Source organism: Symsagittifera roscoffensis, chromosome 9, assembly GCF_963678635.1.
Source record: "Symsagittifera roscoffensis chromosome 9, txSymRosc1.1, whole genome shotgun sequence".
Lineage (NCBI taxonomy): Eukaryota > Metazoa > Xenacoelomorpha > Acoela > Convolutidae > Symsagittifera > Symsagittifera roscoffensis.
In genome coordinates this window covers 54,345,232-54,359,659 of record NC_087070.1, presented here as the reverse complement: position 1 = coordinate 54,359,659, position 14,428 = coordinate 54,345,232, and the positions used below count along the sequence as shown (strand labels likewise).

General features: G+C 40.6%; 2 protein-coding genes across 3 annotated transcripts in view; one reads left to right on the top strand and one right to left on the bottom strand.

Moving 5' to 3' along the window:
- Positions 1-14,428, bottom strand: part of LOC134853847 (dihydrolipoyl dehydrogenase, mitochondrial-like) — a 138,288-nt gene that overhangs the window by 91,854 nt on the left and 32,006 nt on the right. The gene's annotated exons all lie outside the window — the stretch shown is intronic.
- LOC134854063 (calmodulin-A-like) lies at positions 8,161-12,264 on the top strand. Of its 2 annotated transcripts, XM_063870135.1 has the most exons (6): positions 8,161-8,539; positions 9,632-9,776; positions 10,626-10,703; positions 11,112-11,253; positions 11,619-11,760; positions 12,008-12,264. In XM_063870135.1, the coding sequence occupies exons 2-5, from the start codon at positions 9,656-9,658 to the stop codon at positions 11,743-11,745; spliced, it is 468 nt and encodes a 155-aa protein (XP_063726205.1). In that variant the 5' UTR covers positions 8,161-8,539; positions 9,632-9,655; the 3' UTR covers positions 11,746-11,760; positions 12,008-12,264. The 2 variants fall into 2 exon arrangements, with proteins under 2 accessions (XP_063726205.1, XP_063726204.1); XM_063870134.1 differs by having other exon boundaries at positions 8,163-8,539; positions 11,619-12,264.

Sequence of the window (14,428 nt, the reverse complement as noted above, 5' to 3'; positions counted from 1 at the left end):
ATCACTCGTGTTTTTTCCCGTGTGCTTTCCGTCGAACATTTGATTTTGGTTGAACCAGTCTCTGCTGGTTCATCTTTGTGTCTCTCGGCACATAGTGGTACTAGTAATCATAAGTGTTTTTCCCGTGCTTTCTGTGCATATTTGTTCCAGTCTGAACCAGTCTCTGCTGGTTCTTCTTCGCGTCTCACGAGACACATCGGTACTAATAATCACTAGTGTTTTTCCCGTTTTTTCCGTGGCAGACTTGTTTTCGGTTGAGCCAGTCTCCGCTGGTTCTTCTTCGTCTCTCTCGGGACATATTGGTACTAGTAATCACTAGAGTGTGCTTTCCGTCGAACATTTGATTTTGGTTGAACCAGTCTCTGCTGGTTCTTCTTTTTGTGTCTCGAGACACGTCGGTACTAGTAATCACTAATCCCCCTCTCGTTCCTTCCGTGGCAAACTTGTTTCTGGTTGATCCAGTTTCCGCTGGTTTCTTTTCGTCTCTCTCGGCACATAGTGGTACTAGTAATCTTAAGTGTTTTTCCCGAACTTTCCGTGCATATTTGCTTCAGGCTGAACCAGTCTCTGCCTGTTCTTCTTCGCGTCTCTCGAGACACATCGGTACTAGTAAACACTAGTGTTCTTTCCCGTTCCTTCCTTGGCACACTCGTTTCCGGTTGAACCAGTCTCCGCTGGTTCTTCTTCGTCTCTCACGGGACAAATTGGTATTAGTAATCACTAGTTTTTTTCCCGTGTGCTTTCCGTCGAACATTTGATTTTGGTTGAACCAGTCTCTGCTGGTTCTTCTTTGTGTGTCTCGAGACATATCGTACTAGTAATCACTAATCCTCCCTCTCGTTCCTTCCGTGGCAAACTTGTTTCTGGTTGAACCAGTTTCCGCTGGTTCTTCTTCGTCTCTCTCGGCACATAGTGGTACTAGTAATCATAAGTGTTTTTCCCGTGCTTTCCGTGCATATTTGCTCCAGGTTGAACCATTCTCTGCTTGTTCTTCTTCGCGTCTCTCGAGACACATCGGTACTAGTAATCGCTAGTGTTTTTTCCCGTTCCTTCCTTGGTACACTCGTTTCCGGTTGAACCAGTCTCCGCTGGTTCTTCTTCGTCTCTCACGGGACAAATTGGTACTTGTAATCACTAGTGTTTTTCCCGTTCCTTCCGTGGCACATTTGATTTTGGTTGAACCAGTCTCTGCTGGTTCTTCTTTGTGTGTCTCGAGACACATCGTACTAGTAATCACTAATCCTTCCTCTCGTTCCTTCCGTGGCAAACTTGTTTCTGGTTGAACCAGTTTCCGCTGGTTCTTCTTCGTCTCTCTCGCACATAGTGGTACTAGTAATCATAAGTATTTTTCCCATGCTTTCCGTACATATTTGCTCCAGGCTGAACCAGTCTCTGCCTGTTCTTCTTCGCGTCTCTCGAGACACATCGGTACTAGTAAACACTAGTGTTCTTTCCCGTTCCTTCCTTGGCACACTCGTTTCCGGTTGAACCAGTCTCCGCTGGTTCTTCTTCGTCTCTCACGGGACAAATTGGTATAAGTAATCACTAGTTTTTTTCCCGTGTGCTTTCCGTCGAACATTTGATTTTGGTTGAACCAGTCTCTGCTGGTTCTTCTTTGTGTGTCTCGAGACATATCGTACTAGTAATCACTAATCCTCCCTCTCGTTCCTTCCGTGGCAAACTTGTTTCTGGTTGAACCAGTTTCCGCTGGTTCTTCTTCGTCTCTCTCGCACATAGTGGTACTAGTAATCATAAGTGTTTTTCCCGAACTTTCCGTGCATATTTGCTTCAGGCTGAACCAGTCTCTGCCTGTTCTTCTTCGCGTCTCTCGAGACACATCGGTACTAGTAAACACTAGTGTTCTTTCCCGTTCCTTCCTTGGCACACTCGTTTCCGGTTGAACCAGTCTCCGCTGGTTCTTCTTCGTCTCTCACGGGACAAATTGGTATTAGTAATCACTAGTTTTTTTCCCGTGTGCTTTCCGTCGAAAATTTGATTTTGGTTGAACCAGTCTCTGCTGGTTCTTCTTTGTGTGTCTCGAGACATATCGTACTAGTAATCACTAATCCTCCCTCTCGTTCCTTCCGTGGCAAACTTGTTTCTGGTTGAACCAGTTTCCGCTGGTTCTTCTTCGTCTCTCTCGGCACATAGTGGTACTAGTAATCATAAGTGTTTTTCCCGTGCTTTCCGTGCATATTTGCTCCAGGTTGAACCATTCTCTGCTTGTTCTTCTTCGCGTCTCTCGAGACACATCGGTACTAGTAATCGCTAGTGTTCTTTCCCGTTCCTTCCTTGGTACACTCGTTTCCGGTTGAACCAGTCTCCGCTGGTTCTTCTTCGTCTCTCACGGGACAAATTGGTACTTGTAATCACTAGTGTTTTTCCCGTTCCTTCCGTGGCACATTTGATTTTGGTTGAACCAGTCTCTGCTGGTTCTTCTTTGTGTGTCTCGAGACACATCGTACTATTAATCACTAATCCTTCCTCTCGTTCCTTCCGTGGCAAACTTGTTTCTGGTTGAACCAGTTTCCGCTGGTTCTTCTTCGTCTCTCTCGCACATAGTGGTACTAGTAATCATAAGTATTTTTCCCATGCTTTCCGTACATATTTGCTCCAGGCTGAACCAGTATCTGCTTGTTCTTCTTCGCGTCTCTCGAGACACATCGGTACTAGTAATCGCTAGTGTTCTTTCCCGTTCCTTCCGTGGCAAACTTGTTTCTGATTGAACCAGTTTCCGCCGGTTCTTCTTCGTTTCTCTCTCCACATATTGGTACTAGTAATCATAAGTCTTTTTAACGTGCTTTCCGTGCATATTTGCTCCAGGCTGAACCAGTCTCTGATTGTTCTTCTTAGCGTCTCTCGAGACATATTGGTACTAGTAATCACTAGTGTTTTTTCCGTTCCTTCCGTGGCAAACTTGTTTCAGGCTGGAGCAGTATCTGCTAGTTCTTATTCATTTTTCTCGAGACATATTGGTTCTAGTAATCATTAGTGTTTTTTTCGCGTGGCTTTCGTGGCTCATTTAATTTTGGTTGAATCAGTCTCTGCTGGTTCTTCTTCGTGTGTTTCGAGACACGTCGGTACTAGTAATCACTAATCGTCCCTGTCTGGCCCTTTCTGGCATACTTGCTTCTAGTTGAACCAGTTTCCGCTGGTTCTTCTTCGACTCTCTCGGCACATATTGGTACTAGTAATTATAAGTGTTTTTCCCGTGCTTTCCGTGCATATTTGCTCCAGGCTGAACCAGGCTCTGCTTGTTTTTCTTCGCGTCTCTCGAGACATATCGGTACTAGTAATCACTAGTGATCTTTGCCGTTCCTTCCTTGGTACACTCGTTTCCGTTTGAACCAGTCTCCACTGGTTCTTCCTCGTCTCTCACGGGACAAATTGGTACTAGTAATCAATAGAATTTTTCCAGTGTGCTTTCCGTCGAACATTTGATTTTGGTTGAACCAGTCTCTGCTAGTTCTTCTTTTTGTGTCTCGAGACACGTCGGTACTAGTAATCACTAATCCTCCCTGTCGTGCCCTCTGCGGCATACTTGTTTCTGGTTGAACCAGTTTCCGCTGGTTCTTCTTCGTCTCTCTGGGCACATAGTGGTACTAGTAATCATAAGTGTTTTTCCCGTGCTTTCTGTGCATATTTGCTCCAGGTTGAACCAGTCTCCGCTGGTTCTTCTTCGTCTCTCTCGGGACATATTGGTACTAGTAATCACTAGTGTTTTTTCCGTTCATTCCGTGGCAAACTTGTTTCAGGCTGGAGCAGTCTCTGCTAGTTCTTATTCATTTCTCTCGGGACATACTGGTACTAGTAATCATAAGTGTTTTTCCCGTGCTTTCTGTGCATATTTGCTCCAGGTTGAATCAGTCTCTGCTGGTTTTTCTTCGCGTTTCTCGTGACACATCGGTACTAGTAATCACTAGTGATCTTTCCCGTTCCTTCCTTGGTACACTCGTTTCCGGTTGAACCAGTCTCCACTGGTTCTTCTTCGTCTCTCACGGGACAAATTGGTACTAGTAATCAAGAGAGTTTTTCCAGTGTGCTTTCCGTCGAACATTTGATTTTGGTTGAACCAGTCTCTGCTAGTTCTTCTTTTTGTGTCTCGAGACACGTCGGTACTAGTAATCACTAATCCTCCCTGTCGTGTCCTCTGCGGCATACTTGTTTCTGGTTGAAGCAGTTTCCGCTGGTTCTTCTTCGTCTCTCTGGGCACATAGTGGTACTAGTAATCATAAGTGTTTTTCCCGTGCTTTCTGTGCATATTAGCTCCCAGTTGAACCAGTCTCTGCTGGTTCTTCTTCGCGTCTCTCGAGACACATCGGTACTAGTAATGACTAGTGTTTTTCCCGTTCCTTCCGTGGCACACTTGTTTCCGGCTGGAGCAGTCTCTGCTGGTTCTTTTTCATTTTTCTCGGGAAATATTGGTTCTAGTAATCATTAGTGTTTTTCCCGTGGCTTTCGTGTTTCATTTAATTTTGATTGAACCAGCGTCTGCTGGTTCTTCTATTTGTGACCCGAGACATGTCGGTACTAGTAATCACTAATCCTCCCTGTCGTGCGCTCTGCGGCATACTTGCTTCTGGTTGAACCAGTTTCCGCTGGTTCTTCTTCGTCTCTCACGGCACAAATTGGTACTAGTAATCACTAGTGTTTTTCACGTGTGCTTTCCGTCGAACATTTGATTTTGGTTGAACCAGTCTCTGCTGGTTCTTCTTCGTGTGTTTCGTAACACGTTGGTACTAGTAATCACTAATCGTCCCTGTCTGGCCCTCTCTGGCATACTTGCTTCTGGTTGAACCAGTTTCCGCTGGTTCTTCTTCGTTTCTCTCGGCACATAGTGGTACTAGTAATCATAAGTGTTTTTCCCGTTTTTTCCGTGCATATTTGCTCCAAGCTGAACCAGTCTCTGCTTGTTCTTCTTCGCGTCTCGCGAGACACATCGGTACTAGTAACCACTAGTGATCTTTCCCGTACCTTCTTCTTCGTCTCTCACGGGACAAATTGGTACTAGTAATCACTAGAGTTTTTCCAGTGTGCTTTCCGTCGAACATTTGATTTTGGTTGAACCAGTCTCTGCTGGTTCTTCTTTTTCTGTCTCGAGACACGTCGGTACTAGTAATCACTAATCCACCCTGTCGTGCCCTCTGCGGCATACTTGTTTCTGGTTGAACCAGTTTCCGCTGGTTCTTTTCGTCTCTCTCGGCACATAGTGGTACTAGTAATCATTAGTGTTTTCCCGTGGCTTTCGTGGCTCATTTAATTTTGGTTGAACCAGTGTCTGCTGGTTCTTTTATTTGTGACCCGAGAAACGTCGGTACTAGTAATCACTAATCCTCCCTGTCGTGCCCTCTGCGGCATACTTGCTTCTGGTTGAACCAGTTTCCGCTGGTTCTTTTCGTCTCTCTCGGCACATAGTGGTACTAGTAATCATAAGTGTTTTTCCCGTGCTTTCTGTGCATATTTGCTCTAGGTTGAACCAGTCTCTGCTGGTTCTTCTTCACGTCTCTCGAGACACATCGGTACTAGTAATCACTAGTGTTCTTTCCCGTTCCTTCCTTGGCACACTCGTTTCCGGTTGAACCAGTCTCCACTGGTTCTTCTTCGTCTCTCTCGGCACATAGTGGTACTAGTAATCATAAGTGTTTTTCCCGTGCTTTCTGTGCATATTTGCTCCAGGTTGAACCAGTCTCTGCTGGTTCTTCTTCGTCTCTCTCGGGACATATTGGTACTAGTAATCACTAGTGTTTTTCCCGTTCCTTCCGTGGCACACTTGTTTCCGGCTGGAGCAGTCTCTGCTGGTTCATATTCATTTTTCTCGGGACATATTGGTTCTAGTAATCATTAATGTTTTTCCCGTGGCTTTCGTGGCTCATTTAATTTTGGTTGAACCAGTGTCTGCTGGTTCTTCTATTTGTGACCCGAGAAACGTCGGTACTAGTAATCACTAATCCTCCCTGTCGTGCCCTCTGCGGCATACTTGCTTCTGGTTGAACCAGTTTCCGCTGGTTCTTCTTCGTCTGTCACGGCACAAATTGGTACTAGTAATCACTAGTGTTTTTCCCGTGTGCTTTCCGTCGAACATTTGATTTTGGGTGAACCAATCTCTGCTGGTTCTTCTTCGTGTGTTTCGTAACACGACGGTACTAGCAATCACTAATCGTCCCTGTCTGGCCCTCTCTGGTATACTTGCTTCTGGTTGAACTAGTTTTCACTGGTTTTCTTCGTTTCTCTCGGCACATAGTGGTACTAGTAATCATAAGTGTTTTTCCCGTGCTTTCCGTGCTTATTTGCTCCAGGCTGAACCAGTCTCTGCTTGTTCTTCTTCGCGTCTCGCGAGACACATCGGTTCTAAGAATCACTAGTGATCTTTCCCGTTCCTTCCTTGGTACACTCGTTTCCGGTTGAACCAGTCTCCACTGGTTCTTCTTCGTCTCTCACGGGACAAATTGGTTCTAGTAATCACTAGAGTTTTTCCAGTTTGCTTTCCGTCGAACATTTGATTTTTTTTGAACCAGTCTCTGCTGGTTCTTCTTTTTGTGTCTCGAGACACGTCGGTACTAGTAATCACTAATCCTCCCTGTCGTGCCCTCTGCGGCTTTTTTGTTTCTGGTTGAACCAGTTTCCGCTGGTTCTTCTTCGTCTCTCTCGGCACATAGTGGTACTAGTAATCATAAGTGTTTTTCCCGTGCTTTCTGTGCATATTTGCTCCAGGTTGAACCAGTCTCTGCTGGTTCTTCTTCGCGTCTCTCGAGACACATCGGTACTAGTAATCACTAGCGTTCTTTCCCGTTCTTTCCTTGGCACACTCGTTTCCGGTTGAACCAGTCTCCGCTGGTTCTTCTTCGACTCTCTCGGGACATATTGGTACTAGTAATCACTAGAGTTTTTCCAGTGTGCTTTCCGTCGAACATTTGATTTTGGTTGAACCAGTCTCTGCTGGTTCTTCTTTTTCTGTCTCGAGACACGTCGGTACTAGTAATCACTAATCCTCCCTGTCGTGCCCTCTGCGGCATACTTGCTTCTGGTTGAACCAGTCTCCGCTGGTTCTTCTCTTCGTGTTTGATGGGACACATTGGTAGTAGTAATCACTAGTCCTCCCTCTCGTGCCTTCCGTGGCACACTCGCTTCAAAGTCATGGAGAATCGTGAAAAAAGATTGGACATCTTCTGGAAACGCCTTCTTCGAAAGTATGAACCCATTCTCATACACCGTACAAAATGGAGCCAGCCAGCAGGGCGCTTCGAGTCAATGACATCGTTTGGATACTCGAGGATTATACTCCAAGGAAAATTTGGCCGCTTGGACGAGTGACAGAAATATTCTTCGGGACTGATGGCATAGCGCGTTCGTGAGTTGTAAAAACACTGCTAAGCAAATTAACCAGACCCCTCGTAAAATTGGCTTTGGTTCATCCTTGGGAAAGCCTAAAAAGCTCCCCCGAGGATGTTAATGCTAATTAGTATTTTGTTTGTTGATTCTTAATTGACTTCTAACGTAAATGTAAGCCCGCGCACTAGATACTTGATCACTCTGTAACTTTTGACGTATAGAAAAGCAACCATAAATGGGAAACTGAATGAAACGAAAAGACCATTCATGGCAAAATATCTCTGTTTTGAATATCATACCTTACATCGTAACATCGCGCATGTAGACGTAATAACACGCAAAAAAAAATTAAAAAAATGGATCTTTTGAAAGAGTGGCCAAACATTTAGAAAATAAGCCAAAAACCTTGTTAACCTGGAAAAAACTCATTTCAGAATTAATTTTGGATCTTCTCACTTCTATTCATCCAAAAATTTTTGTGCACGTAGATCATAATTCGCCCAAACAGGTTTTGGGCTCACAAAGTTTAGAAATTCAATGGTCTGCTAAATTTACTCGTTTTAGTCAGACAAGTTGGGCAAATTGCGTTACGGTAAGAAGTGATTTCAGCCTCTTATAGGAGTGCATTTGGCACACCTCAACAGGCCGGGAAAATTGGGTTTGAATGGTGTGCTCAAGAAAATTGGATGCTCCGATCAGTGATCTAATCAATGATTTTTCTTTCCAAAAATAGAAAGCCTCTTGTTCAATATCACGTCAAATAGCGGTCAATAAATGTCAGCCATTGTCTCAGAGAAATTCCAAATACTTTCCATATACACCGTTATGTCAATCCATGCTAGGCATAGCCACCAAAATTCAACCTACAACTATCGCTTTTCAGGTTGTGTTATCTATTTTGGATATTTTGAGGATGAAAATATATAAAAGCGTATATATATCTTTTCTATCTGAAGGAAAAAGTAGCAGTTACCTTCTTTTTAAATCACCTATGGATAACTTTGCGCCAGAAAAACTCACTTGTATGCACATAAAGTAAACAGGTATAATTTAATATCCGTGCGGTGTTTATTTATTCATGCGACCATCTGCGTTCCTTCTTATTTCGCCAAATTTACTTTAATCTATATCTTCTGTCGATTTTTTGCAGAACTAAGCTGACATTTCACAATTTCGATAAAGAGTGGAAGGAATAACCCTTGAGAAAAAGGTAAGACCTGTATACGAGAACAATTTCTTTTTGTAAAATGTAATACGCAGGCTATATACAGGAAAAAACTTTTCAAGTGAAAAACTTTGGGCTGCTTTAATTAACATTCCACCACAATTTTTGTGTAAATAATCAACAGTGTAAATTTGTGCCAATGAATCTGTCATCGCTTTTCACAAAACATCAAACTACACGGCTCATTAAACTGACGACTATGAAATCATCTAAAAGGTTTAAATATTGTTTCTTCTCTTAATGGTATGAAAACTCAATTGAATACCATTTCATAAACCTCTGGGCCTCAAAGGAATCTAATTCGACACTCACCTGTTTTCGAATAGATTGTCTAAAATAGTAAAATTTAAAGGTGCAATTACGTTTAATCAACCGAAAAGTGTGAACAAAGAAAGCGATGTAGTTTTTTTTATTAAACGTCATCACGTGAAAAAAAAAGAGCGTTTGAGAAAAAATTACGTAATTTCTATCGTCAGTTGATGATGAATTTTACACCTCTGCGTGGAAATATTCCCATTATAGCAGTTTCCGATCCTTTCGATTCAACTGTCGGATTTTTTTATCTCCATAAAAATTGAAATTTAGCCGCCACAAACATGTTTTTGTTTGTCCAGTTTCTACAAATTGTTTATTTCTTTTTGAAATAAGACTGCTAATTTTTTTGGAATTTTAAGTATCAAAAACTATATTTTGTAAAACTTTAAATCTTGAGCCATCTGAAATTTCTACGTCATAGCAGTTTTTCCTAAGAAATCTGCGTTTGAACAATTTTTGTTCGAAAATATCTCACTCAAAACTGGAGCAAGAACTGATAGTTATCAGACAAAAATCCAAGTAAAACATCAGTTTCCTCAAAAACAGACCCATTTGCCCAAAATTGAGAAAACTCAACCGGTAATTATTTAATTGGAAAAAACGGCAAATTTCAATTTTTTGTAATCTTTAAAGAGCATAATCGAATCTTCGAACGTCGAGCAAGAACACTTTTGCGGTGCCATTTCTCAGACTAACACTGACCCCAAAATGAGCTCTCCGAACTCATCAGGTGGCGTAGTGACCACTTTTGACCCTTTTCAGCACTTCAACCTTGACCGATCAAATATGAGTGGAAAGCAGAGAGACGCGATTAAGAACATGACTCGTGAGCAACTTGAGGAGATGAGGGAGGCATTCCTAGTGTTTGACAAAGACGGAGACGGAGTTATAACCACTAGTGAACTAGGTTAGAGAAATTGTATAGTTACAATCTTACAAATAGTCTTAAGCAATCAATAAAAAACCTACTTTTTACCTAAATGGGAGCATGTATCAAGTACGTAAATTAATAGTATACCAACCCAACTAAATACACTATATACTACATCAAGTATGCCATCGACTAGATGAAGCTCATAGAATAACAAATTTCTACATTACTTTTCAACCAGATTTTATTGAAGCAAAATATCCTCGTTTGTCCTTTCCTTGCAAAAAATGACAAAAATAATTGGTAAATAACCTCAACAGGAAGGTTTTTGGCTCTTTTGGTCCTCAGGGGGTGTTATTTTGGTACAATTTTACGACATCCATATCGGGCCGAGGAAACCTAATTTTTTCTGAAGGTGCCTTTGGTGCCATTTTTTAAATTTTGAGGGGGAGCTTGCATTGAAAAAACGAAAATTTTGGGTCAAAACTTTCCAAAAATGCTCAAAACTGCGCATAAACTTTTGCTAAATATAGTTGTATTGGGGTTTGTAATATGATAGTTTTGGGGAAGGCCGACAAAAAAGAAAAAAGTTCATGCGCATTTCTTTTCTTTCTTGAGTCGCAAGCATCGCAGCAGGCCTGAAATAGGTCATCGGGGTCATCGCTTCAATCTTGACATAAGCTGCGCGCCTCGGTTCGAGAGCTAGATAGTTGCTTTATTTTCATAAGCAGTATGCCAACAAATCAGTTTCCGAAAAGCGTTGGTTTGACCGACTAAAAAACGAGACCTGAAAATAGTACTGAACAGATTACTTTAAAAACAGCTATCAAAATTGAGAATAGGGTTGAAACTGTTAATTAATGTGTTCTGGTTTTTGATGTTCAGATGTGGTTATGAAGTCACTCGGCCAGACTTTGTCCCAAGCAGAGCTACGAGACCTCATTAACCAAATCGACACAGATGGTTAGTAGTGAATTTAATAACACTTCTAGTGCAAGACACTTTATGGTGAAAACTGAATCTAAATTAGTCTGAGCAATAAATTTTAAAAAAAACTGCACACTAAACCTAAGAATGTTTCACGCACTTTTTTGCACAGAAACAAGCTCAGTAGATGTTACCTTCTATGTTTTAATGAACGAATCTCGGTTTTTGACAATGATGTGAAACATGTTGATTGTCATTTGCTACAGTTGATAAGCAATATTTTAGACAGATGTTGAAAAAATTACTCAAAAAAAGACATTTTGGCCAATTTTCATCCAGCAAAAGTGCTGCAAAAATAGCAAAAAACATCTAAAACATTTGATGATAAGTTTGAGTTTGAGAATTTGTTTGTTTTTAACTCATATTTTTTTGATCTGTTGCTAGGCAACGGTATCATTGACTTTGGTGAGTTTGTGAATCTGATGACGATGAAGATGGACGACACAGTGACAGAGGAAGAGTTGCGGGATGCATTCCGAGTGTTTGACTGCGACGGCAACGGCTACATCACACCCGACGAACTCAAGTAGGTTCATTCACCCAATGATTTCAATTAGGCTCCCCTATATCGATAGAGTTAAAATTCAAAACATATCATTGGCGTTTTCGCTTCAATACGCAAAAGGCAACGCCCAGTTTCACATCGGTAATTCGGCCCTCAAGCCACCCAAAGGGTCTATTTTTTGTTTTTTTACGACAACAGTTTTCGACCAACCGTCCCTAATATTTTGAGAGTAATGCGCGCGCCAAATTTTTTTGAATTCCTCCTTCGAGAAACTTTAAAAATTTTAAAGTTCCTCCCTCGAGAAAACCCTAGACCAGCGCTTGGACCGGTTACAAAATAATGCTGAGTCTCTTCAATAATTTGACTTCTATGATTGTTCACTTTAGGTACATAATGTCGAGTATGGGTGAGAGATTGAATGAGCATGAGTTGGACGAAGTGCTACGCGCAGCTGATCAGGACTCAGATGGGCGAATAAACTTCGAGGAGTTCGTACGAATGATTTGCATCTGAAGAACTTATTAACGGGTTTAATTTTGATAGAGGGTTCCCTACAAAAACTAGTTATGAAAAAAATAAGGTCCAGTGTCAGACTAGTTATAAGCAAGAGCAGCAATTTACTAAATAAGAGAAACAGCTCGGTCGTTTCCCAGGGATTTTTCTCAATTTTTATCTAATCTAAGCAGATTACCCAAACTTATTGATGTTACATCGTCGCTATAAACTTGAAAACTGAAGCAGTTTTTTGGGACCCCTCTGTCAAAATTGTATCCAGTTATGACAGCAAAAAAAAACAGAAATCAGTTGACCAAAATGAAATCACTTCAACAGACTAGACTGACGAAACTAATGCTAACGTACTGCGATTCTTGGTTTATTAGAAGACTTATTCATACCAAATGTAACTTAATAAAACACACAACAAGACTAGTAACTCTGCAAGTAGTATAGAATGTTTCGACTTAAATGAATGTTTCGAATTAAAAATCTGAAAAAACAGGAACAAAAGAAAAATTCATTTTTGTTTCAAAATCTTTGTTGTTTCAGGTAGGATTGTTGTTTCAAAATCTTTGTTGTTTCAGGTAGGACAGGAGAGGGTTAAACACTAAGTTTCAAATAACTTAGGCAAAGATATTTTGAAATTTGTACAAAAAAATTGGGCAAGTGAATTAATCTCCTACGCATTTAAATCTGAAAAAAACTATTCAGACTAGTTTATCGGTACACAAATTACTATTTTTCGATTTTCTTAGTATTCAATCTCGGACCAAAATAGTTTCAATTCGATACACTACTTGACCCCTGTACGGTTTTTTGAAATACCTCAAACTCTGCTAAAAAAATCCACCAAAATTAAGGCACAAAAAGATCTAGACGACAACGCGGACATCAAAAAAATTTGGATATCTCTATTTGAATCACGATTCTTTTATTTGACTTTTTGTTCACTTTTTGCTGTTGTTGAGAACAGAGACAAATGGTTTCAACATTATGCAGCTCCTTAAAAACTACTCAAGAAAACTAAGAAACCAACGTAAACAGAATCCACCAACATTATGCGGAACCCACAAACAAAAAATATTAAAATTAATAGTGGATCAAAATTTGTAACGGTTGAAAAATCCACATTTTAGTTACGGAAAGCGCTTAATGCTCGAAGATTCGGCAGATTGTTGTTCCGACTTTTGAAGACAGTGAGGAATATCTATGCTCGGGGTGGTTTTTTCATTCAGACTAATCTTAGAAAAGTTCACTGCGTATGGTCATCGATTCGGAAATCTTTAGATTTCTAAGCGGGTATGCTTGCACTAGACTAAAAAGCGGCTTGGCTGCTGGATTAACTTTTCCTAATTTTTTTCAATGCGCAATTTATTTATGCGTGGCAAACAATCCGCACTCATAATCGTTCCAAATTGAATTGATTAGTCTAAATAATTCCATCAAAGACTCAAGTTTTAATGTTTTGATATTATCAGCCTAAAGTCATATTTTGTCAATAATTAGTTTACCAGTTTATTCGAGACTAATTAATATGCAGTAGACACTGTCAAGGTTTTGCCCTGATACGAGCAGTCTTGTTTGTGAAAATCCAGTAATTTTATGTTTTAATTTCTTTTGCACGTCTTTTGCTTGAACAGCTTTTTTGGAACTTGCCTGCCTCAGTTCAATTTGTCGTCAAAAAGATTATTCCGGCCCCATAATTTTTTTAAAGATTGTCATTTTCATCAAATTTTACCGGAAAAAATGTTCACGGCTGAATGCTTCTATTCGTTGACTATGGCTTTCATCAACGTTTCACCAGGAAAATAGTTTCCAGCCCCAATAATTTTTTTTGTTGACCGTCGGCTGCATCAATTTTTTATCAGAAAAACAGTTTCACCGCCCAATGGATTTTTGACCTTTGGTTTCATTGAATGAATGAGCTGAACATCCGAATTTTAGCCTAAAATTGAAAAAAAGTTGGTTATTTAATCAAACTTTTACCAAGTTCGGTGATGTCAGAAAAATGAATCTTGGACAGTTGTTGGAATTCCTGTGGTCTTTGAGTTTTTGAGTTTGAACTCCGGCTGTTACTGTTGTAACTGATGTCCTATTTTCAACCCATCATCAACTATTTTGATAACAATGGATGATTTGGATCAATTGTACCAATTCCCGCCGCACCCCAGTCGCATATGAGAAATTAATGTTGACTATATCCTAGATCGATGTTTTGTTTTCGTTTTTGAAAACTCATTGAAGGTTTATCTTAGGTACTTAACAGCATACAGATGCAACCTTTGGAAACTTTGAAAACCAGTTCATTTTGTGGGTTTGTTCAAAATGCACATTTCAAACAAAACTAATTTTCCAAGATGAAAGTTTACAAAAACCCAATTTGGTTCTACCGCACTGTCTTTTTCGAATTTTCTTTCTCTGTCTTCGATTTTTCGCTCTCGTATTTCTTTTGTCTTTTTTTCATATTTGTACTGACGACTGACTGTATTGAATGAGAGAACTTACGTTAACTGCTTTGTGGCAGTTTTGAAAGTCGTCAGATTTGATTGTTTTCGTTCCGGTCGAGCCGTGTTCGTTTTGGGACGTTTTGGTTGCTATAGCAACCGTGAGATGATGTGTTTCTTTCGCTCAAGTCCATTTTGACATCAGAACTAATTCGTTTCGGTCGAGCCCCTCTGCGTCTTTTAGTCAACTGTTT

Coding starts and splice junctions, on each gene's coding strand:
- LOC134854063 (XM_063870135.1), top strand. CDS start 9,656: ATGAGTGGAAAGCAGAGAGACGCGATTAAGAACATGACTCGTGAGCAA. Junction 9,777..10,625: donor TATAACCACTAGTGAACTAG/GTTAGAGAAATT, acceptor TTTGATGTTCAG/ATGTGGTTATGAAGTCACTC. Junction 10,704..11,111: donor TAACCAAATCGACACAGATG/GTTAGTAGTGAA, acceptor ATCTGTTGCTAG/GCAACGGTATCATTGACTTT.